This window comes from Mustela lutreola, chromosome 1 (assembly GCF_030435805.1).
Source record: "Mustela lutreola isolate mMusLut2 chromosome 1, mMusLut2.pri, whole genome shotgun sequence".
In the NCBI taxonomy this organism is placed as follows: Eukaryota; Metazoa; Chordata; class Mammalia; order Carnivora; family Mustelidae; genus Mustela; species Mustela lutreola.
The window spans coordinates 212424990-212448664 of record NC_081290.1 but is presented as its reverse complement, the minus strand read 5'-3'; the positions used below and the strand labels follow the sequence as shown (position 1 = coordinate 212448664).

General features: G+C 47.5%; 1 protein-coding gene across 1 annotated transcript in view; it reads left to right on the top strand.

The window, feature by feature from the left end:
- The window catches only part of AMOTL1 (angiomotin like 1), a 151885-nt gene that overhangs the window by 25883 nt on the left and 102327 nt on the right, over nucleotides 1-23675 (top strand). Inside the window, exons 3-4 of the mRNA XM_059186206.1 lie at nucleotides 1277-1412; nucleotides 13072-13122. Coding sequence (XP_059042189.1) covers nucleotides 1277-1412; nucleotides 13072-13122 — 187 coding nt within the window. The remainder of the gene's footprint in view (nucleotides 1-1276; nucleotides 1413-13071; nucleotides 13123-23675) is intronic.

The following is a 23675-nucleotide window of genomic DNA, read 5'->3' as shown; positions in this document are numbered from 1 at the left end:
TTGAGGAAATGAAGCCAGAGAGAGTAAGTGGTTTGCCCAGTCCCCCAGTAGTTCCCAAGCCAGGGGCCTGAAATCCGGATTTATTGATAAATCCAAGGTTTTTACTCTGGCATTGTGCTATATCTCCTCTGGTCTAGGATTCCCTTTTAAAACTTTTGGGTGCTTGGATGGAAATCAAATCCCTACTAGAACCAGCACCCAATTTAGGTACCTCCTGGTGTTTTCTGAGCGATTTTTGGGTCTTCGTTGCAATTTCTAAGAGTACCATATTTCTCTAGGTAGACAACCAAAAGGCATACAAGGCAATGTCCGCAGTCAGTCAGGCAGTGTGGGAACCTGCAGGCAACTTCCCGCAGTGTTCTAGTGACCAGATCAAGCCAGCTGGTCTGATTACAACAAATGATCATTGGTGCCTATCCTAATTAGGGTGACAGGACTTCTGATGTGGTAAAGATCCCACTTGCTGTGTTCCTAGATTAAGTCAATCCATCATTTTCTGTTATGCAGCTGAGAACCTGCTGCATGCAGAGCTTTATGAAAATCTCTTTGAAATGTAAGTCAGAGCTCGGCCATGAGCTGTCATCTTCCCAGAGATAGGTTGAGATTCCCCAGGCTGGACTTCTTTGAGGCAGCCGGTGAAGAGATCTTCTTAGGAAAGCCAAGCGCCCTCCTCATCATGGTGTTCTAGGGGGAGATAGAAAATCAGCCTCTGTGGTCCTTCTTGGTCCTGGTATTGTTCTTTTGAATAATATTTATTGTATACCTTTTTCAGACAGTAAGAGTAATGCATGTTTATTGTGGAAAATGCAGAAAATTCCAAAGAAAATAAAAAGCACTCATAATTCCAATGCCTTAGGAGTTCCTTCTAGGTTTCTAGTCCAAAATTTTCCAATCTGTGCTTTAGACATATATGGAAGTATATACCCGTTAATTTTTATGAACTTGAGATTCTACTATATCCTATCCTAAAATTATAGAAGTCCATAAATCGTGCAGAGCTCAACACACTAAGTTCTTTGCTCAAAGCCTGGCATGTGGTGTTTGATCAACAAATATCTGTTAACTGAATGGGGAGGGAAACCATGATTCGTGGAGTCAACCAGCCTCCTTGGAACATCTTCCACTCGGACCATGCGCGAATCTTGACAACAATCTCTGCATGCTAAAGAAACATAAGGAACCGGACATGACGACTTTCCTCCCAGAAAGCTTCTTCTTCCTAGGAGAGCATCAGTGGTAATTCATCTCCCGTTTTTGTGCTTATTATCTCCTTCAGGAGATTCCATTCGATCCGAGATCTCCACGGACAGGAGGGTCCCCTGGAAGCATGGACCTCGGTGAAACATGGCCCCTGGAGGAAGGAACCTGGTTGTCTCATGCTGGAATTCATCACTTTGCCAACACCAGAGGGGGTATGGCTGCTTTTGATGTCCCTGATACACGTGGTACTCCTCAACTCCTACAAACACTGTGTCAACCCAGCTGTGCTCAGTACGTGCCCCGTGCTGTTTGTCTTTTAAAAGCAGCCAGGTGGATGGGAGAGGAGTGGACTTGGGAGTCAGGCAGGTTTGCGTTCAGATCCTACATTTCTTCCTTACCAGTTTTGTGGCCAGAAAGCTTATCATTTTCTCAGCTCTAACATGAGAGTAAGAATGCCTACTTCATAAGGCTCTGATAAGGACCGTGAGTTATGCAAGCTGTCATTTACAGAGCCCTTACCCTAGCCAGGTAGGAGGCTATTCGTACACCTCTGAGCACCTAACACGTGTCAGGCACTGTATTCCTGGTTATTTATTTATTTTTTTTAAGATTTATTTATTTATTTAGGGAGAGCAGGAGCATGTGAGAGTGGGAGGAGGAACAGAGGGAAAGAGAGAATCCCAAGTGGACTCCCGGCTGAGCGTGGAGCCCAACGCCAGGCACGAAGTCAGGACCCTGATATGATGACCTGAGCCGAAATCACGAGTGGGACGCTCCCAATGGAGCCCCCCGGTTGCCCCTGTATTCCTGCTTATCTTGTCTCCTCTCCTCTCAACAGCTCTGCAGAGACTGGCACTGAGGATAATACAACCAGGATAAACAGAGTAGGTCAGCTCCTGTCCCTTCCTTTTCCTTGCGTAGCATCTGAAGAACAGTTCAGCATGAAGTGATAGGGATGTTGTCAGTTTCATAGTTTACGCACATGTAAGAACCACAATCCCCCTACAGAGCTGTGGGCCTCTTTCAGGTCTAAGGGTCCACCCCCTCCCCATTCCCCAAATCTAAGGGAGATCTGCTTTGGTGATAGGAGCCATTCTGTGGCTAGGGAGACAAAGACCACTGAGCTTAACGCATTCACGTGAAGGTTTTAGTAAGGTTATGCCTCCCATTGTTGTTCATTCATTCAACCAATACTGAGCATCTACTATGTGCCAAGCAGTGGGGATACCTGAGAGCGAGGTAGGCATGGGGATCACTAGGACACACTCTGCCATGCTCGTCTCTAAAGTGGGGTCACCCACACAGCACTGCATCTAGGTACATCCCCAGCCAAGGTTATGGCTCACAGCACGGGAGAGGGGGTTGCCCACAGGGAAGGTCAGCACTTGGAGAAAACTTGGAGCAAAGAGCCAACAGTTGTCCTCTCCTGTGCCCTGTCTCCCTGTCCCTCTTGCCACTTTTTAGAGGTTCTTACACCAGTATTTCCTCACCACCTATGGAATATAGTGGAACCTCCTTGGCTCAACACACAGCCCTTCCTGATCAGACCTCTGCCTGCCTCTCTAGACCCGTCTCCTGCTGTTCGCTACTGAACACAAACCCTCCATCGCTGAACAGACCGCCGCTACCACCTTGGATACATCCCGCACTCATACACTGGGAGCCTCTGCAGGGGTGGTTCCTAACGCTTGCCTTCTGCTTGGCGTCTTCCCCCCAATTCCCAAAGTTTCAGTTGATGTCATCTATTCTGGGGTCTCTTCCTGCCCCCCCCACCCAGGTGTGAACACGAGTCGCAGCCTCGGCACTCCCACAGAACTAACAGATTCCGGGTCACAGCGCCTACCCCACTGGGCTGTGATAGTCACTATCCCGGACAGTATGTGGGCTTCTTGAGGCTGAGTCTCGCTTTATTCACCTCTGCATCCCTTTTGCAAGCAGCCCGGCAAACGGTTGATGTGTGTATATCTACTGGCGGGTGGCTGTGGGGCTCCGCGGGTGAACTGGGAGCAGGACCATGTCGCATGGGTATCTCTGCCCTCCCCGAGAGCCATCTTTGACGGCGCTAACCCAGCTGGACCTTGAACAACTGTCCCTTGGTCCCAGCGCATCACTTACCGGGATGTTCAGTGCACCCCTAGCATTTCCTTCCCTGCTCCAGGCTGGTTCACAAAAGTCTGCAGGCAGAGGAGAGAAGGGAAGGAGGTTTGCTTTGTCTGCCGGTGCTTTTGTAACCTAGGCGACAGAAGCCCCCAGCATAGAATTTCAGAGGCTTTCATGGTCAGGATCGCTGGGACAAAGTGGGGGCTAAAAGCTGCTTATTGTGGCCAACTCTGCAAACCACTGCGTCCCTCTGTGAGTTCACCCTGTCATGTATCTACCGTTTTCGGGGCATGGCTGACTAGTAGGATGGGGACAGAGCCGCCAAATGGGGAGTCTCTATTCTCAAGTAAGGGATAAGCTTCTGGGGCTACTGGAGGAACTTAGCTCTATTGGGTGACAGGTACCCTGATAGGCATCTGTCCCCATCCAGACAATCAGTACGCAATGAGGGAGGCATCTGAGACACAGTCTGGTATCACGGTGGTATGTGGGTGGAGCATCGTGACAGAAAATCAATGAGCTGAACTTGGACATCCTTCTGGGCAGCTGGTAGTGGGGTGGTTCTCCGAAGCCTGGGCTAGGATTCAGGGAAAGGACTCAGGTACTGAGAGGTCTAGAGAGGGGACCAAAATGGGAACTTGCCCTCAGAAATAAAGGAAGGGTAAGCCCTCTGGGCCAAAGCTAATTCAGAATTGGAGTAATCACCAAAAAAAAAAAAAAAAAAAAAAAAAAAAAAAAAAAAAAAAGAGAGAGAGAGAGAGAGAGAGAAAGAAAGAAAAAGGAAAAGTAAAAAAAAAAAAAAAAGGAAAAGTCAAGGTATATATATTGCACCAGACATTATGCTGAGCCTTTTTCATATAGAAAGAGATGATCTCAATTCATTCGCACAGCCTTAGTCTTGTTTTATAAATGAAACAGCACAAAGAGGCTGACACGAGGCTTGCACAAGGTCCTTTTCCTGCTGAATGGCAGAGTGGGAATTTGAACTTGGATCTGCCTGACCCCGAGTCCTATAAGCCATTGCTCCTCCCTTTACCCTCCAACACTCCCTACTCTGCCTTCTCGGTTTAAGGCTCCGGTGGGCCAGTTATAGATTTTTATTGCTGGTTATTTCTTTGTCATAGTAGAAAAGAGCACTGGCTCGGAGCAGGGCCAGAAAATCAACAGTGCTGTTGCAGTGTGTGCATTATCATCCAAGACCCTCCTACGCCACTCCAGCTAATCCACTGCCAAGGCCTTGGCCCACCTGCTTCTGAGCATCTCTTCTCCATGCCCTAAGCCCTGCACCAGCTCGCCCACCACTGGCTGTTACTGGCCGCTCCACTTCTGAGACCAGTGTGGGCTAGGAGACTTTCCGTTTCTAGTGCAGTCCCAGAGAAAGTCCTGGAGGGGTCCAAGCCTTGGGGTTTTGTTCTTGGCTTCATGGAGTCCTCTGAGAACTGTGCTATCTGCCAGGGAAGCTCCGTCATCCCGGTGAGTCATAGGCCTGGAGGCGGGGCCAGATCCACACGACATCTGTCTCTGTGTTATCCTTGGAGCATCTCGGGCTGCCATTAGAGAGGGACAGCCCCCGGGAAGCTGGCAAGGAGAGCTCAGGATGCCTGGGGGTGAAATGGAGTTTCTGGAGGAAAGTCCCTCTGCCACTCTTGCTTCCTACACTCCTGAAAACACCCTCCAGGGTCTGGGTGTGTGGTTTTTCAAATTCCTTGTAAAGGTCTGGAACACATTTCCACACTGTGTCTGCAGTCCTGGACACGTCCAATAGAAGGGCTTGGCCAGGGTTTGGCCAGAGCTCTATGTCTGGCTGGGACATCACCAGCTGATCCTTCGATTTGCCAGCTGCCACGTCATCTGTGTGGGGATTTGGCGCAGGAGAGGCGCCCTCCACATCCTTTCTTAGTGGTTCCCTAAAACACTTTTCTCCCTGTTACAGATGTGCTCACTCAGCTCTCTGGAATCCTACTGTCCTCCCTTCTTCCCAGGGGACCCAACCTGCTTACGCTCCTCACTCGGAGAGAGGCAGGAAGTTCAGGAACCCACACCTGGTGGAAAGGCCATGACCCTGCCCCAGCATGGGTGCAGAAACAGGAAGAAGCAGATTTCCCTTCTGGTCTCCCTCAAGGTCAGGGAGAGTGTTAACATCAGCCAGGAAGGAAAGGAGGAACTCTTTCGGGGGTGGCAGGCGTGCCCGGCGCTGCTGCCAACGTTATTTGATTTCACATTAAATTCTCACTAAAATCTCATCAAGGTGTTATTGCCTATCCCCATTTTGCAGATGAGGAAACTGAGCCTTGGGGAGGCAAACTCATACAGCAAACGCCGGCCCAGCTCACTTTTGAACTCAGGTCTTCCTGTTGCCAGGCTATGCTGTGTCCATTTTACTTCCTTGATTGTTTGTTTCTTTTCTTTCTTTAATGATTTTTGAGAGAGAGAGAGAAAGACAGTGGGGGGTGAGCCAGAGGGAAAGAATCTGCGAGCAGACGCCCTGTGGAGCTCAATGTGGGGCTAGATCTCATAACCCTGAGATCATGACCTGAGCAGAAACCAGGAGTCGGTCGCCTAACCGACGGAGCCACCCTGTATGTTGGTTTCAAAGGACAACACCATCTGGCATCTCCAACTTTCCGTGAGGCTTGATTCTTTTTCTCCTATTCCTCTTGCATATGGTGTGGTAAAAAGACTAACACAATGGAATCTGTTACCCACAGTCCTCTCTGTTGGCATTTGTTTGAACAAATTCCATAAACATCATTTCAGTTTACATGGCCCCGAGGCGCTCACGGTCTGGCAGATTTGGAGACTCATCAGGGAGATGCCCCAAAGACTAGTGGCAATGTCAGGGCCCTGGCTTCTGCGGCTCCTTCCAGCACCTAGGCTATGTTCACTAGTGGGGCCATAGCTTTTTGGAAAAACCATCTCAAGGTGGAGGAAGAGAGGCCCCGCACAGGCCAGGTGGATTATTTGCAGTCTCTGAAAGGAGAGTTCATCTCAGGCTCCGGTCCAGGAAACTCAGGTGGAAAACTCGAGAAGGGGCAGGTCTCTGCGTCTCAGCAGGGACTCACATGCATGCAATGGATTTCTTTTTTAATGGTTTATTCACAGACTTCAATTGCAGCAAATGTCCCCCCACCCCTTAATCTTAACACAGGGTATTTTGTCTGATTTCATTCAATAGATCCGACTGAGTGAGAGTTGGAAGTGTATGATTTTCCTCTGCGGGGACCTTTTTCTGTGTGTATTTTTGGAATGGTTCTTTATTCTGATTCATGTCCATATATACCTTCCAGTAGTTTCTTGGCTCAGCCAGAGTTTATTTCCTTTGATACGATGTTGAGTGAGGAGTCTTTTAAATCTTCATCTTTGTTTCATACTTAGTAATAGGAATCCAGGAGGGCTGGATGGACAGTTTGTTCATGGATCTCATGAAGCCCCTTGTGCTTATCCATAGCGCCTACTGCATTGGCCTCCGGATTGTTCGGAGAAATTATTTGATGTCTTTACCCAAATGACTCCTTGACATCCTGGCAGACATCGTATCCTATCATCTCTTGGCTTGTATTGTTTCTGCTAAGGATAAGGACTCTTTCTCAGGGGCAAGATAGTTTAACTGCTCTTCCCATGGAACCCGTTTCTTTCTTCTGGAAGCTATAAAACACTTAACAGAGTTACCTGAGGTTTTGTTTTTCATTTAAGGGAAATAAAGCAACTATGTTTTCATTCTCCATCTCATTAGGAATTATAAAGAAGTTGGGTTGTGCTTAAAATACATATATATTTATATACATACATATACACACTATATATATATATATATATATATATATATATATATATATTACACACACATACACGCATTAAACCCTAGGAGGAGGGGAGATTGTCCTGCGGGTGGATTCAGCCCTGGAGCTATTACCATGACCATTTTAGTGCAAATTTCTTTCTGAGGAAACCTTATGGATGGGGATACATTTGTCCTTGGTTGGCCTGTGCTAAGAAGACACAGATAAGAGACTGGATAACAGAGGGGAGCTGTGCCTGAGCAGGCAGCTAATGCCCATTCTTCCCTCCTAAATCAGTTCTGCTCCTGCTCCCCTGGGGGAAAGAGGAGGTGCGGTGGACACGGCTTCGCTGCTCTGCCCTTAACTAGCAGACGGCCTCCAGGAGACAGAAGGCTACCTGCTGAGGAGATGGGCAAAGGGCGATGTCAGGGAGGAGAGGAAAGCAGAAGGAGGGCTCAGCCCACTTCTTTCTGTCTTTCATGCTTGAAATTGGTGTCCTTCAGGGGCTGGGGTTGGGAAGGCTGTGGACGGATCCCAGCAGCCTCTAGCTATCATTCAGACTTGTTATTATGGAATTTGCACAGCTCTTTCTTGCAAAGGGAATGGATAACAGACTTTAGCCGCAAAAAAGTCTCCCCATGTGGCATTTAGCCTCTTGCCCATTTCTTGGAGGAAGAAGCTGTACCTGTATGAGACTCTTATCTATTCCTCTTCTTCAGTGACCCAGCAGTGGTGTAGCTCCTGGGGACCCAAGAGTCAGAGAAGACTGGCTGGAGACAACAACAGGCCCAGTCAGTGTCCTTTCCTCCAAGCAGGGCCTATGGTCAAGGCAGGCCCTGCAACATGTGGGCAGAGTTGGCTAGAGGATGATGGCACTCTCAGACTGCAGTGGCCATAGCCTGGCCAGGTGCAATCCCTGTCAACTCAGCAGGGTGTTAGTGATGGGCACAGTACTCACAGCCCTATTCTAGCCACCCCAAAAGCATCTGCAGGGTGTCTTGGCTTGAGAGATGGACCTAAGAATTCCTTAGATTCTAGAGTTAGAGCCAATGTTGCTATATGACCATACTTCATTCACCAAGGAATGAAGGCTCAGATGGAGCTTTCCAGATAACCGAACCATCATCCTCCCAATGTCTACATTTTGTTCACAACTTTACTGTTTTCTGCTGATGGATAGGACCTTTTTTCTCTGTTTTGTTTTGTTTTGTTTTGTTTTTGTGTGCACTTTCTTGCCCTCCTAAACAGAAAATAGTCACACCCCAGCTTATGATTAGAGTTGGACCAAAACTTCACTTAGAAATTTATTGCCTTGAATTTGGAATCTGTAGTATGATATGTGACTTGGTTAAACAATTGATTTATACATTTGGATACGCCTAAAAAATTCTCTCCCAGGACGCACAAGAGGTTGTGGATGGTGTGTCAGTCTGGGAATGGAGACCAGAATAGGATGGGAAAGTGGAATTCATTTTTTAGTTTATACTTATCTGTATTAAGTAATTTTTCCTTTACCTAGAACATATATTATTTGTCTAAATAATAACAATTAATTGACATATATATGTATCTATCTTCATATGAATATTAAAGCTAGGGGTTGGGTTCCCAGGCTAGCTTCCAAAACCTATTCAACTCATGATGTAGCAAACAATAATAAAAACGGACATTAGATCTTAACCCCTTCTGTAATCTGTTTCTATGGAAAACCTGAGCCCCAGAAATATTTCCTTCTTGCCACTCTCTCCTCACATGTCCCTCTCTCTAATAAGTGCTGCCCTAGAAACAGGAGGAGGAACTTGTGGATCCTGTCTGCAGGTACCATGCTGTATGAGGATCGCTCTCCTTCTAGAATAGTCTGAAGAGAGGACTCGGCATGGTCAGGCCCTCTATGTTGGACAGGAAGGCACATTTAGCAAGCACACAGAGTGTGGGCTCTGTCTCAGACTTTACCGGTTTGCTTCTGACTGTCCAGTGAAATAAGTCAGAACACCAAGGTTCTCAGAGATTTAGTAACATCCCTGAGAGTGCCTTCTGAAATCGACAGAGCTGAGCTTCCAACCTATAAGCTTGTGCACTGTCCTTTATAGATCAGAGACCGTCCAGCATAACCATTTCTTTATAAGGGGCCTGTAGAAGTCAAGCATACGTAAGCACTTTGGACACGGCCTGAGGTTCTATAAGATCCTGTGAATCCTGTATTAGATGGGAAGCAAAGGGAGGGCAGGAGCCTGTTCCCATCCCCTTTGCCTCCGCAGTACTTAGCACCGTCCTGGAAGCATGGTCAATCCCCCATAAATGTCTGAATAACAGGGAATAGCATTGCCTGCTCTGCTTGATTTCTAAGATAGGAAATTGAAATCATATATTTAATATTTTTCAAAGGTGAAGATCAAAACAAGAAACATATTTTCTCATTAACCTTTGAGTGATTAGGAAATTCAAATAACTGAAGTATTGTAAGGAAATCTCTTGGTTTTTTAGGCATCGATCTGTAGGAGCAAATTGAAGGACATGCCATTGTGAGGTAGAAGAGTTTGACAGGCTTTAGAACCTTTCTGCGAAGTAGCACATTTATTTTGCTCTTCCCCTGAGGAAAACTGCCATCTAACCAACCTACAAGCCAACTCTGGGAATACAGCTGAAGTCAGGGCAATGTGACCTTGCCCTTAATTTGAAGCATCCTCTGACAACTCAAAGTTGTTGAAAGAAAGTAAGGAGCCCACTTTTCTCAGCTGTAAAGGAGCTTGCCATCCAATGATAACTAATATATTACCTGATTTTCAAAACGTGACAGTATCTCTTCTGGGGGCTCCAAGTACATCAGCTTATTATGCACTCTAATCACACAACCTTATGAGTTGGGCGTGATGATATGATTTCCATTATCAGAGGAACTACAGCTTGTAGAAATTAAATTACTAACTAGTAGCGGAGCTGACATCAGAACCAAGGTCCTCCATAGATCATCTCTCTTAGCACACAAAGAGTAATGGATTCTCAATAAGATGGGGACACAGAGGACACTAAACTTCAAGTCACTCGAGCCCATCCACACGTGCGATCAGTGAATTGAAAGCTACTATTGGGACCAAGAACTGGCCATTGGAAGTGGCAAAGGCAATCTTGACCATGGCAAGAGCTATTTTGGAAGACTGGTGAACTAGAAACGTGTTTGCCTTTAAGAGCAAAAGAAAGAAGTAGACACAATGAGCCTTGACAATTCTTTTGATGAATTTTGTTGTAGAGGGCAGCTGAGAATTGGGAGCCTCAGCTGGGGAGAGAGGTGGTGTCAAGAAAGAGTGAACATAGTGGAATGTCTGTATACTGATGGGAATGCTCTAGGACGGAGGAGAACAGTAATTTAGGTAGGAAGGGGGAAAAGCCACATAAGAGAGGACAGGATCTGATCCACAATGGGGGTGTGTGGCCTTAGATGGAGTAGAGATAGTTCACCCATAGTTACAGGAGAGGAGGAGAAATAATATAAGCAAGTGGAGAAGGATGGCTGGGCTGTACACAGGTCTACTTGAGGTCAGCGATCATGAACTGGACATAAGGCATGATGCTGTGTTTCTCCAATCATGTTTAGCTGGGTGCTGACAGATAAAAAGTGGAGAATTAGATTTTATCGGGGTTGCGGTCTTTCCAGGTAAATAGTATGGAGAGATGGGGTGGGGGGGAGATGACTCTGAAGGTGTACATAATAGAGAAAAGGCAATAATGAACCCAGATACTAAGGTATATAAGGGAGGAAGAGAGGTCATGAGAAGAGTAAGGGACAGAGAAAAGGTCATGGGATAAGGAAATCATAGGTGAGACACTGGATTAAGATAACAGAGTAGACTGGAAAGGTAGGAGGTGGTGGGTGGAGAGTAGAGTGCTTGACATTAAGATGAAGGATGGTGTCACTGTGAGAGCAGGGAGCTGAGACAGTTGGAGGATGGCAAGGAAAGGAGATAATGTTGAAGAGGTGAGAGACCAGAGTATGAGAAGAATCCACTATGTATATGCAAAATAAGAAATCCACAGGAATAGAATTGGGGAAAGTGACTGATCTAAGCGCCCGTCCCTTCAAGGAATGAGGTGTAATAATCCAAGGGTCTGAAGATGGCTACAATAAACAGAGGTGGTAGCTAACATGGTCTGTTATATTCAGGGAGAGTCAGGTTTGGATCAGAGTAAGAAACTGAATGGAACCGTGAAGAGGCTGAGGATATGGGGAATTGTGCTTCTGATGAACCATGAATTCCTAAGGGCGAATGGGAGGATCCTTGGAGGTGAGGGAGGATGGAGTGATGCCTGCGAACTTTCACCCAGCACATTCACCTCTTGGATTTGGGAGCTCCAACTGTCAGGAGTGAGAAAAAAGAAGAGGACAGAGAGAGAGGCTAGGCGGCTCAGGGATGAAGCCGCTGCTTCGCCAGCATTCTTCCTTGAGCAATGGCTAGCCACAGTGGCTTCTTTCCACCCTCCCAGGTAATTTGTAAACCAAAAGCTGACAGTGGAAAACCCGAAGAGGGCTGAGTGTTTACAGAATTGGAACACACTGGCACAGATCCAGGGGCCCTCAGGCTGCCGCAGCTGGTGATCTGGTCTCTCTGAGACTAGACTAGACGTCTCCCCAGATGTTGCCCAGACTGTTGACTCCCACTGTTAGTCTCCAAGGACAAGGACAGAGAAGGGACAGCCATTTCCCAAGTTTCCTCCTTCCTTCCTCTTAACTCCTCCCGACATCAGGGCGGTCTTGCTCTGTGGAGCACATCCCTAAAGCCCAGAGCTGTCCCAGGCGGAGCAGTGAGTCAGTCCTGGGGGAAAATGCAAAATGCATCTGCCCAAGTTATTCAGGTCACCGCTCCAAAGAGGGAAGTTCCCACAATCAAATATGAATGACTTCAGGACCTGCCTCTTGGACTCTCAGATCATAACTTCTGTCTGTACGTCCTGCTTTGAAACCACTCAACCCTCTATGTAGTAGAAGAGCTCTGCTCTCTTCAGTCTCTCTCTCTCTCTCTCTCTCACATACACACACACACACACACACACACACACACACACTCACAGTGCTGTGCAGTCCTATCCCTAAGTTATTTAACTTCGGAGGCTCAGTCTTCTTGCCTTTGAAATGGAGACATACTACCTTCGCTGTTTGAACCGGGTGGTCTCTTAAGGGGAGGAAGTATTGCTTCGACTGCAGTTAGAATTCAGGTTCAAAAATAAGGGGGGTGGGAGCACTCGAAGCTCTTTCTCCCCTGGGGCAAAACGGACTCGAGCTTAGAAAATCCCGCCCAGAACAAACGGTCTTCCAAGCAGCGGAGTAGAGCGGACGTCATACAAGAAGGCAGGAATCGTTTAAGAACTGGTTATGCTCCAGTTTTTAATAAATGGTCAGAGGGGGCGGGGGCGGGGGCGGGGGAGGACACCCTCCAACAGGGAGTCGGGAGGCAGCGCGCGCGCCGCTGTCGAGCGTGACGGCCGCGGTCGCCTAGCAACCGGCGGCGGGGATGCGCGCGGGGCGCCCTGCCTGGTGGGCGCGGGGAGCTCGCCGCCGCCACTGCCGCGCGCCCGCGGGCCTCCCGGACCCGCCGCGAAACTTTGAGGCTTCTCGGCGCCGGGGCGTCAACGCGAGGCCTGGCGGACCCAGCCATGCTCCTTTCCTGCTGAGGGCTCAGGATGAAGACGCCGGGGCCCGGCGCGCCCGGCCCGGGGACCCGCGGGGTCACACCCGCGGAAAGTTGGCGCGCACCTGCCCGCGCCTGGGAGACGCTCGGTCCCCGACCCGAATTGTCCCCGCAAGTTGCTTGGGCAATTTCTTACCCGCCTTGGATCGGGTGTCCCGAATCCCGCCTGGCCGCCGGGTCCACGGACTCCCATCCGTGGGAGAGAGAAACCCGCGCTTTTCTAGGGGACCTGCTCGGTAACAGATGCTTAATCCGTTTGCCCTGAATGACTGCGATTCTGTTTTTGTTTTCTGCTTTCTTTCTTCCTCCAGACAGTGAGTTTGTGGAAGCCTCTTCCGCGCCCTACAGCCCGGAGGAGTTAGGTAAGTCTAGCCCTTTTGCCTTTTCTTCTCGGAATTCTGCCCTCTGAAAAAACCGAGAAACCGCGAGTTTGGGGGCGCCGAGACACTATCCGCCGCAGGGGAGGAGGGAAGGGGGCAGGGGACATTTTCGGGGGGCGGTCACAATCCTTTCACAGCAGGGACCGGCCTTTTTACGGTGCGTGTGCTTTGGGGTGACGGGGAAAGTGCCAGATGTGGCACTCGCGCGCGCGCACCCGTGTGTGTGTGTGTGTGTGTGTGTGTGTGTGTCCCTGTGTCCCTATGTCCCTGTGTGTCCAGGTCGATGGTGCTGCTCCGAGGAGCAAGGCACAGCAAACTTCCTGGCCTGGGGCCTCTGGAAGCAGCCGGACTCATCTTGCCTGGAAAGACTCACCGGTGGCTGGCTCTGTCTTGCCAAGTACCTTGCTGAGAAGGGCATGGTGAAGGTGGTCTATAACCTGAATTTAATCAAGTCGGGGACCCCAAAGGGTGGCGGTGTAGTCACGACCTGGGAACTGCGTTCCTCCCTGTTTTCTGTTCCTCATTCAGCCTGTAGGTATCTGGGCATAGGGCATTTCTTCCTCTATGGTTGGTGCCTGTCCCTATAAGTGTAGATTTGTGATTGGTGAACTGCGACACTCCTGTCACAGACAGTCATACCTTCCTTGTGCAGAGGGAAGGAAATCTGCATTGTCAGGATCTCTCTAAATATTCCTGCCATCCAGTCTCACTTTGGTGGCTCAGTGGTTGGTCCTCCCCCCCCACCCCACCCCCTTCCCTGCGACTTTCCAGTTTAGTTTAGCTGCTCACAATCTGGGTTGTCAAATCTGTCCTTGCTGTTTTCTTATCACCAGCTTGAAAATCTTGCCTTCCTCGCTGGAATGACAGCTGTTTAAAAATGTTTATCCACAGTAACAGTCACAGCCTTGTTTCTGGTCAGCCTCTCCTCCTAAATAAAATTCTACCTCCTGGATGCTTCCATTCATTTCCCTGAGCCAGGCACCCAAAATAGATCTGGATCAAGGCTGGCATTCTGAGGCAGGACACGGTACCTTGTTTGGTTCAGGAGATGTGTTTCTGACAAGTTGGCAATCCTTGTCTCTGTAAATGGAATCATAGATTAAATGCATAAACAAAACTAGCTTTCAAAGGCTCACTATAGCGAATCCTTTTAAGAAATGAAAATGCCATCTGAACAATAGCTTTGCGTGAAGTGATTTATTAAGAGGACAGATTCTTGGTGATCTGCTCCACTCGTGTATAATTGTGTATTAATGACACCACCATCAGCACCCCACACTGTGACAGAAGCTATTTGGCTCCCTTAAATCATAGATAAGCATAAGCAAAGGCAGGCTGAGCATTCCTTGCTCTGAGAGATCGCCTGTATAATTCCTAAATTGAGTTTGCATTCACAGGATGATTTATGTGCCAGAAAGGCCCAGGTGTTTGACCTTCTTCCATTTCCATAGCTACTTCCCGGAGCAAGAGATTGGGCTGTGTGCTCAGTGCTAAGGCCCTGACAAATAGGGACAGCCCTTCAAATTCGTGGTAGAGAATAAGAAAGCAACCTTCTTTCTCCTCCATTTGCATATGGGAAATGCCCAGTTTCTCATGAGAAGATGAGAGTGTTACCGGAACCGTGGGGTTCCCTCTTGGGCTTTGAGATTGTGGGATGCCTGAGAATAGAAAACACACGGCTGAGAGCCTGACACCAGTGTTCTCACTGCTTCGTTGTCCTTAATAGATATGGTCACCAGCCTGTTTTCTCATCTTTGAGAAGCTGGTGTTTTGCCAGGTGACCTCTAAGGGGTCATCCAGATGCTGCGAGGAGCCCCGAGCCGAAGGAGGCCCATAGCCTCCTCTGGGTATTTATTATTTATGTTCACTCGCCATATTGTTCGCGTGCATGGTGTCTCCAAAGGGCTATTCTCCCCCAGACAGAGTTGCTCACTGGATGGGACTGCATTGTTTCCATGCTGCTCAGATCAAAGAGGAAGCTGGCATCTCTCCCTTGGAAAGAGTCATTATGGTTTTTGGTGCTTTTCTTAGAAGCACAGTGAGAAAAATGTCTCTTACAGAGTTGATGAGCTTGTCATTCTTTCTGGAACACAGAGGAGTACAGAATCAATGCCTGGCCAGAAGATTAGGGACCTGAAGAGTAGAGGGAAGTGATAAAAACTTAGTTTGAGGGGCGCCTGCATGGCTCAGGAGGTTAAAGCATCCAGCTCTTGATTTTGGTTCAGATCATGATCTTAGGGTAGTGAGATCGAGTCCTGAGTTGGGTGTGGAACTTGCTTGGGATTCTCTCCCTCCCTCTGCCTGCCCCCCCCAAAACAGAAAAACAAAAACTTAGTTTGAATTCTATCATTGCACTTACTTGTGACCTTGGGTAGGCAATTAAACTGCTCTGAGCCTCAGTTATCTCACCCGAATGGGGCCTCGCATGGATATTGTAGATGGTGCCTGTAAAGCCCTAGCACCATGTGTTGTATGCACAGATCTTCAGCAAGTACTTGGTGCTGTTATATTATTATTATTATTATTATTATTTTCATTTGAAAGGTACTTACGTGCAGGAAGGATGGAATGGCTCTTACCACTTGTCCCACCGATTAACCACCTATTAACACCATTTATATTTCTAGAAATTTCTCTGCAACTACCTGGTCTACAGAAACAGATGCTCAGGGATCTTATCTGGTCAATTGAATTATTTAGTGATTTGCCCCTGAAGCAGCACATGGAATGATTTTCTATCTGAAACCTTTGGTGGCAACCCCGCTACTTTCTTGTGGTGATTGGTGGTTGGTTTCACCTCCAGATTTTCATCTGTCTCCAAATGAACTACATGGCCTCTTAGCAGGTTTATTCTCAGTGTTCAGCAAGATCTTGTAATGAAATTGACTTACAGAAAAAGGGGATTTTGGAAAGGCAGTGGAGACAAGAGTCTATCTCTAGATGAGTGTTGTATTGAAGGCTGCCTGTGATGGACAATCTGGAAATAAGCCCTCTCTCTGTGATGGTGCCATTTTTCAAGGAGACAAGGTCCACACCTCTTTGTTTCCTTTCTATAGTCCCACCCATGGGCAGAAGTACTGGCCATCTGCGTGGGTAAGAAGGAACTCCTGGAGATTTGAGGTGAATCCAGATGTGCCCATGTCTGCCCTTATCTAGTAACTTTAATCAACTCCCCTACCTAGAGGATACGTACTTGGTTAGGCATGGGAGGACCTCTATGATCTGCATTATCCTCCACCTTCTCTAACTTTCTAATCACTTTTGAGCCAGGGGCAGTCCTCAAAATTCAGCTCTGTTCCCTGCACCTGCATGTTTCTCTTCTCTCTTCTCCTTTTCTCCTACCCCTCTTTCAACACTAAGCCCATGTGTCACATCCTCCTGGTGGTTGTCCACCCTCCACGTTAAAAGTCCTGAGACCAAGCCTTCATCCGGAGCAGTTACATCAGAATTTCCACAGTGTGGCCCCACGTATCAGTGTTTTAGCAGTGTGCTTTTTCAAAATCACATTTCTGGTGTGCGTGGGTAGCTTAGGCAGTTAAATGTCCAAATCTTAAACCTATTTTAAAAATAAATAAATAAATGAGCATGGAACTTACTTAAAAATTAAATTAAATTTCGAGTGATTCCTATGCATAGCCAAGGTTGTGAGCTACTGCACTAGACGGTGGCCACCACATTCTTCGTAAATCTAGCGGCCACATAGAGCCTGGCTTCAGAGAATGCTTGTTGAATGAATGAAAGAGGGTCATCGCTGGGATGCTTTGCCTTATCGGGTACCTATCTCTAAGGTTGGCCCCTCTGCTTGTTATAGCAATGCACTCAGGGACAGAATCCTTCAACCTGTGCCCTGGAGTTCTCTCCTTTGTTCCTTCTTTAATCTTATCCCATTTATTTTTTACCTTTCTTAAAAGTCAAAGTTTTAAAACTGTTTTTCAGTATAAAAGTAACACATGCTGATTTTAGAAAATTTGGACATTAGCAAAAATGGGGGGCAGGTCCCTTCTCACCACCGAAAAGCAGACAGCCCCCATGTTCCCTTCACTTCTCCTAATCAGTTGCCCTCTGGGCCTGACCCTCTGGCTCATCCCACTAAGCTCAGTTGCAGCTGTCAGTGCTCAGACCCTGTGAGCTTCCCTGAGAGTCCTGAGGGAGTGCTCTTGACCACAGCATTCTTGGGAGCCACAGGGCTAACTCCGCTGAGGGCAGGTATACTGTGAGAAGGAGTTTCCCCATGCAACTCTTAACTTTCCTCATTCAAGCAGAATCTATGGGCTTTATTAGAATAAATGATAACGTGAGTGTAACAACTTTAAAATAATAACTTAAATGTTTACCAGCCTACCCCCTTGCCGTCCTTAGATACGAGATGAGTTTGCAGCTCGCCATGATCAAGGCGGTTTTCTCACTTGCGTTATAGTCTTGTGTTGAGTTGTCTCAACCTGGAGGTAACAGACTCACTTCTAGTGAGTCTCACTAGTCCCATTGCCTCACCTAGACGGGGGAGGATGGGAAATGTAGTCTAGCAGTCTGCTAGGAAGAACGCTTACATTGGTGATCACCAGCTGTCTCTACTAGTCATGTTGCTCAAAGCAATGACGGAGTCACATCCCGGCCATGCAGGTGCTTGGTCTCTGTATGATATAGAATACTGGCTTCGCTGCTGTAACAAAGGCTAAAATGACAGTGACTTAAACACGAAGCAAGTTAGTTTCTCTTTCACTTAGAGCCTAAGCTAAGCAATCCAGGGGTGCTGTGGTGGCTTTGTTGAGCTCTGAAGTCCTGAAGTGTTGCTTCCGCACAGTTTAGGGTGGCTACTTCAGCTCCTACCATCACATCTGCATTCCAGTCCATAGGAAAGACAAAAGGAAAACAGAGGCACAACCTGAAAGCTGGGCATATCATTTCACTTAATGTTCCTTTGGCCTGAACTTGAAAGAGGTGGCCACACCTAGCTCCAAGAGGACTGGGAAAATGGGGTGGGAGTAAGGTGGAGTCTGTTAACAGAAGAATGATTGGGTAGGGTGCAGGCAGAAAAGAGGTGTTGGATAATTAGTAAGCTTTTAAAGAAAGCCAGTCTTAGTGGTTAAGAACATGGACCTGGAGTCATACTGTGTGGGCTTAAATTTTGCTCTACCTTTTACTTGCTTCATGACCTTGAGCAGATGACTTGATCTGGATCTCCATTTCCTATCTCCTAGACTATAGGTCAGCTACTCTCTGATGTTCTGCCAGACCTACCCGCCATGCTTTGCCATTCTGCTCTATGCCCTGGAAAACATACCTTTTGGAAAGTACCATCTGGCTCCTAGTTGGATTGGGCCAGTGAGAGGCCCTGGAAGGATATGAGGGTGTGGCGGGGAGGGGGGTGTTTGGTGGAAAGAAAGAGATGTCAAGAGACTAATTCCCTTCCTGAGAGGCTGTGTCCTCCTCGGCCGCGGCTCCTCCAGAGTCACCCTCATGGCGTTAGATCTTGCTGGATTCTGGAATCTCCTCTCCTGACCTAGGCTGGCAATGGCTTCCCACTATGGATGTCCCTAGGGGGCTTCTTTCCCCTTAACCCTGCTTGGCCCACTGTTGTCCGCCTGGCCTTCATTAGACCATCTTTGGGCACAGCCTAGGCACACTGTCCTTTTCCTGCCAGGGCCCCGGCTGACACGATGGGGATAGTAACAGTATTGGCCGCAGACCCTGGGATGAGAGTGAATGAATGCATTGTAGGATTACTGCTTGAATGCAGTGGCCATCATTAATTGTTTACTGTTTTCATGTCCCTAGGCGAGCACTCTGATACTTTCAAGTACGGTCGAAACCTTCTGAAAGGTTTAATTGGGCATTTAAGTGAAATAATATTGTCTCCCACCTGCCCTCCCCCACCCTATGTTGGGGGCTGCAGCAAGGCTCAAGAGTTATGAACAAATCTTGTTCCAAGTCAGCTGTATCCTGCATCCAAAGTTTCTTCCTTCTCGTTATATGGGGATGAATGAGGAGGAAGATGCTGGGCTTATCATTCGCTTATTCTGTGCTGGCACTTTACATGTATAAACTGTCTACATAGCTTCCCAGCTTGGAGTTTGAATCATATCACCCACACGGATGCCCTCAAATATATTGACTTCTGAGGACTGGCCTGCCCATATTAATAGATCAAGTTTTTCTCTAAGGCCACCCTCCAATGTTATTTCCCGTAATTCTCAGGAGCGCTTATTTCCGTCCTGTCAGTTCTGGCTGCTCTAGGCTTTTGCTGGGGGAGCTCAAATCCACCACACACCTCACTGAGGCCCATGGACATGTGTTAACTGCTCTGTGACCTCTGTTCTTCAGAAACTGGTGGCCACACGACACTGGCCAGGCTGCTGCCACCCCTGCTCATTCCAGAGCCTGGAGGCTTGGCCTTCACTTGCGACCTGGCTGGTTTCCCGGTGTCCTACCCTCTGCGGGCCGCAGGGATGAAGATACCACTTTTCTCTGGGCTCTTCCAGCCTCAGAGTGGGCCGGGGCCTTCTCATAACTGCGCAAGCCCAGAGCCACCGAGAGTCTGGGATGGGGTTGGCTCCCTGCCCTGCGCTGGCTGTCCAGACAGCTAGGGCCAGTCACCCCAGCCTGGGATCTGCCCCAGATCTCTCCACCCTTGGAAGCCTGTCTGTCCTGCCTTCCTCCTACCCCAACCCCAAACACTCACAGAGTGTTCACCCCCCTTCAGCTTTCTCTCAGGGTGACTGACAGCGGGAAATTCAGTTCCCTTCGCAGGAAACCTCACCCTGCTGCAGGGTGCGGGCCCGCCTCCTGGCTCCCACAGAACAGCCACAGAAGAGTTCACCATTGGTGTATTGCCTAAATCTGGGCAACTCAGTCTCTTCTGTGATGGATCTGTTTGGGGATATCAGCTCATTTCATCCTCAGAACAACTCCAGGGAGCTGAAGGAATTATTTTTGCATCATGGAGGAGGAAACACAGTCTCACACTGGTTAAATTATCTTCCTCAAATCACACAGCTAGTTAGAGGCCAACCTTAGATTAAAAGTGTAATCTCTGGGGCGCCTGGGTGCCTCAGTCAGTTCAGTGTCTGCCTTCGGCTGCGGTCATGATCCCAGAGGCCTAGGATTGAGTCCCACATTGAGCTCCCTGCTCAGCGGGGAGCTTGCTTCTCCCTCTCCCTCTGTGCTGTCTCTCAAGTAAAGTAATTAATTAATAAATTAATTAATAATCTCTGGCTCCAGAGCCAATCTCGGTTTCCTGGGGAGGAGACTGTGCAAGTTGCCCTCCTCCCAGGGGGATTTGGTTGTGGGTTGAATGTGATAAACTACATAGAAGGAGCCATTGCAGGGCCTTGCAGTGTAGTATAGGGCGGTTCTGTATATATTTGCTGAATAAATACATGAACGGTGAGTGCTCAGAGCTATGTGTGTGTATATTTATTTGTTTTTAGACCAACAAATACGATCAGTATGCTCCAAAGGAATTTTCCATAATGGGATCTGAAGCAACATCCAGAAAAACTCCTTCTGGCTTCTTCCTTCACTCACTTCCTGCTCTCCCTGCTCTGTATTGCAGCCGAGTCCCTGCGACAGGAAACCTCTGATGGTTTCCCGGTGGTGATGGTGCTCATGCTATTTCTAAAGGAAACTAAGCTTTGGCAGCCGCAGATTCCCCTGCTTCAGGAATCTGAAAACATATCTAAGGACAGGTGGGCTCAGGCTCAGGTATAAAATTCATCGCCAAACAAACATGATGTTTGTTTGCAAAATGATGCTGTGCATTGCCAGGGGGTGAGGCTTTCTTCTAGGGTGTTCTGGTTGGGAGAGAGAAGGGAGCAGGAAAGGGAAATAACAATAAATTCTGGGGGATAAATGGTTATTTACCTTGGCTAAAGAGAAGAAAGAGCAAGGAAGCAGATACGGAATAATGGGATAACACACACACACATACACAGGAAAATGGGAAGGGCATGTTCCTTGCCAGAGAGATGTTTTTACTAGAAATATATAGGTCTGTGTCCAGTTACACATGACTATTAAACACAATGTGACTACCTGTAAACAACAATGTTTCATCGATTTTGAGCCCTGCTGGAATTTAGAGAGTGTTATAAACCGCTGGATCTGTTCGGGAGTACTGTGGTTATGATTTCTGGGTGACCTTCCTACTGGATGATCATTCTCGAATCTGCCCTGGTTCTTTGTATTTTTCTTCAGTCAGTTTTTCTCAGGGTGGGCACTTGCAATGATTTGGTATCTTTTGTGTGCTCTCTCGCTCTGTGTCTCTGTTCCTCCTCTCCCTCTCTTCCCCGCCTTTTGCTCTTGGTCTCCCTCCCCTGCTTCAGGCCTCATCTGTGCCTCTGTTTCTCTTTGTCTGTCTCCTCCCGCTTCCTGCTCTTGTCCCTCCTCCCTTTTCCCATCTTAAGCTGGAATACGGACAGAAAAAGCAGTGCTTGCCTTCCTAGGGCCCTTTGCCAGAAAATGGAACAGGTCAAATTATAAAAAAGGATAAAAAAAGACTGCTCTTTGGCAAAATGGGGAAAACAGATGTTCAGGGGTGGTTTTGCTGTCTCTAGCTGTGTGCTGGCTGCTGAAACGCTCTCCTTCCAGGCTCGCTAGTCACGGACGTTCATCATCATAGCACACATGTATGGTTATTTTAATGTCAAATATGTATATATATTTATCTCTGCCTAATTCGCCTCTCCCCATGACCTTTATACCCCCAAATCCAGAGTTGGCAAGATTACTGACCACCTGGTAGCAAGATTTATTTTCAAACTCAGAGGGTTTTTTTTGTTTTTGTTTTTGTTTTTTTTTTAAATAACACTACCGGGAATAGTGGGCACCATAGCTGCTTTCAGGCCGCTGTTTAACAGTAAATACTTTATGGAAACTTCAGGTTTTTAAGAGAATAGAGAAGGGAGCGGTGGGTGCACAATCTGGTCTGTAATGAACCCTGCAGAAAGTTTGGGGCTGAAGGGGAGCTGAATGATGGAGATCTAGTGCTGGGATGTGTAGCCTGCCAGGACATTGGGGTCTCTGTCTTCCACAGGTTTGCCCCTCACTGACTGACTGTTGACCAAAAACAAAAGTCCATCACTGTAGCTTTCCTGGTTGTCCAGCCAGAGAATTTAAGGCTGTGTCCTTAACACAAAATATTTCCTTTTGGTTTGAAAGGACATTTGCTGCCTCCCCTACAAACTTAAAAAAGGGATTCCAGATTCTGAACATTTGCTATGGACTAGGGTATGGCAGGCGGTTTTCTGTCCTGTGCGACCTTCATGTGGGTTAAGCTTATGTGACCCCCACTGCCTTCACCTCCAATGGCTCTCCTTGTCGTATAGGATCAAACCAGTTAGCGCATCTAAAGCACTTAGGACAATGCCGGACAAATAGCCAGCATTTAGTAAATGTTAGTAAATGTTATCCATTTTTGCTGCCTCCTCCCTGCCCCCCACTTTCCTCATCATTTTCACAATAGTGACGCTGAAAGAAGAGAAAAGGGAAAATGAATCAACCACAAAAGTATAAAGCCAGAGCCACCACAAACTCAGAGTACCTTTGAACAAATTGGAAAAAAATCATCCCCTCCAGGTGGATGAAGAGCAGGGACAGTGTTCCCAGTCTAGTGGGTAGAGTGCCTGCTAGATTTCAGCCTCCCACCTCTGCCTCGTTCACTCCCTCAGCCTGGCACTCTTGTGCAGTGAGCAGCCTACACAACTGATCATGGTAGCCCTGATCCCACACTCCCATTGTGACATTCTCATGGATATTTCTTTCTTTTTCTGGGAACTCTTTCATGCTAAAAAGACTAAATTCTGCTTTGATTAGTTCTTTTAAAATAAGTTTCCCCTAAATTATTTACGTGATGGGGCTTATTTCCCCCAGGTTCTGATCTCCTGAATGAAAACTATGTTTAAAATTTGTAATACGTATGCCAGTAGTTAACCAAAATTTATGTACTCCAGTTCAAATGGCAGTTTTAAATGCACTATAATAAAAAGAACTGATATTTGTTGAGTGTTTTCCATGTATTAAGTATCTGGCTAAGAAATTTATGTCAGTCATCTTGAAACAATCCTGTAAGGAAGGTACTAGGATTTGCCTCATTTTACAGATGGGGAACTGAAGCTTGGACAAGTTAAATGACTTGCCAAGTCCCACCTGGTGGGTGGTAGAGCCAGGGCTTGAGCCTAGCTCTGGTCTTTACTGCTTGGGTTCTTAACCCACCATCCTGAATTCCAGACTAAATTATGAGAATCCAGACTCCTGAACCTCAGTGGCAGATTCTTGGCAGAACCGAGATTTGCAATCAGGTCTATCTGACTGTAAAAATATGGGCTGACCCGTTTACAATCCTGCATACCAACTTGTTGCACACTGCAGGCTAGGCTTGGGGGCAGCAGGGTGAAGGGACACAATCCTCTCCTCAAAGAAATGATGACCTCAGTCAGGGAGAAAGACCAATTAACAGAAAATTTAAAAAGTGGAGCTCTGGCTCCTCCTAGCTGTTGGGTACTTACTGACCGGGGACCTTGATTTGGGTTATCTAAATT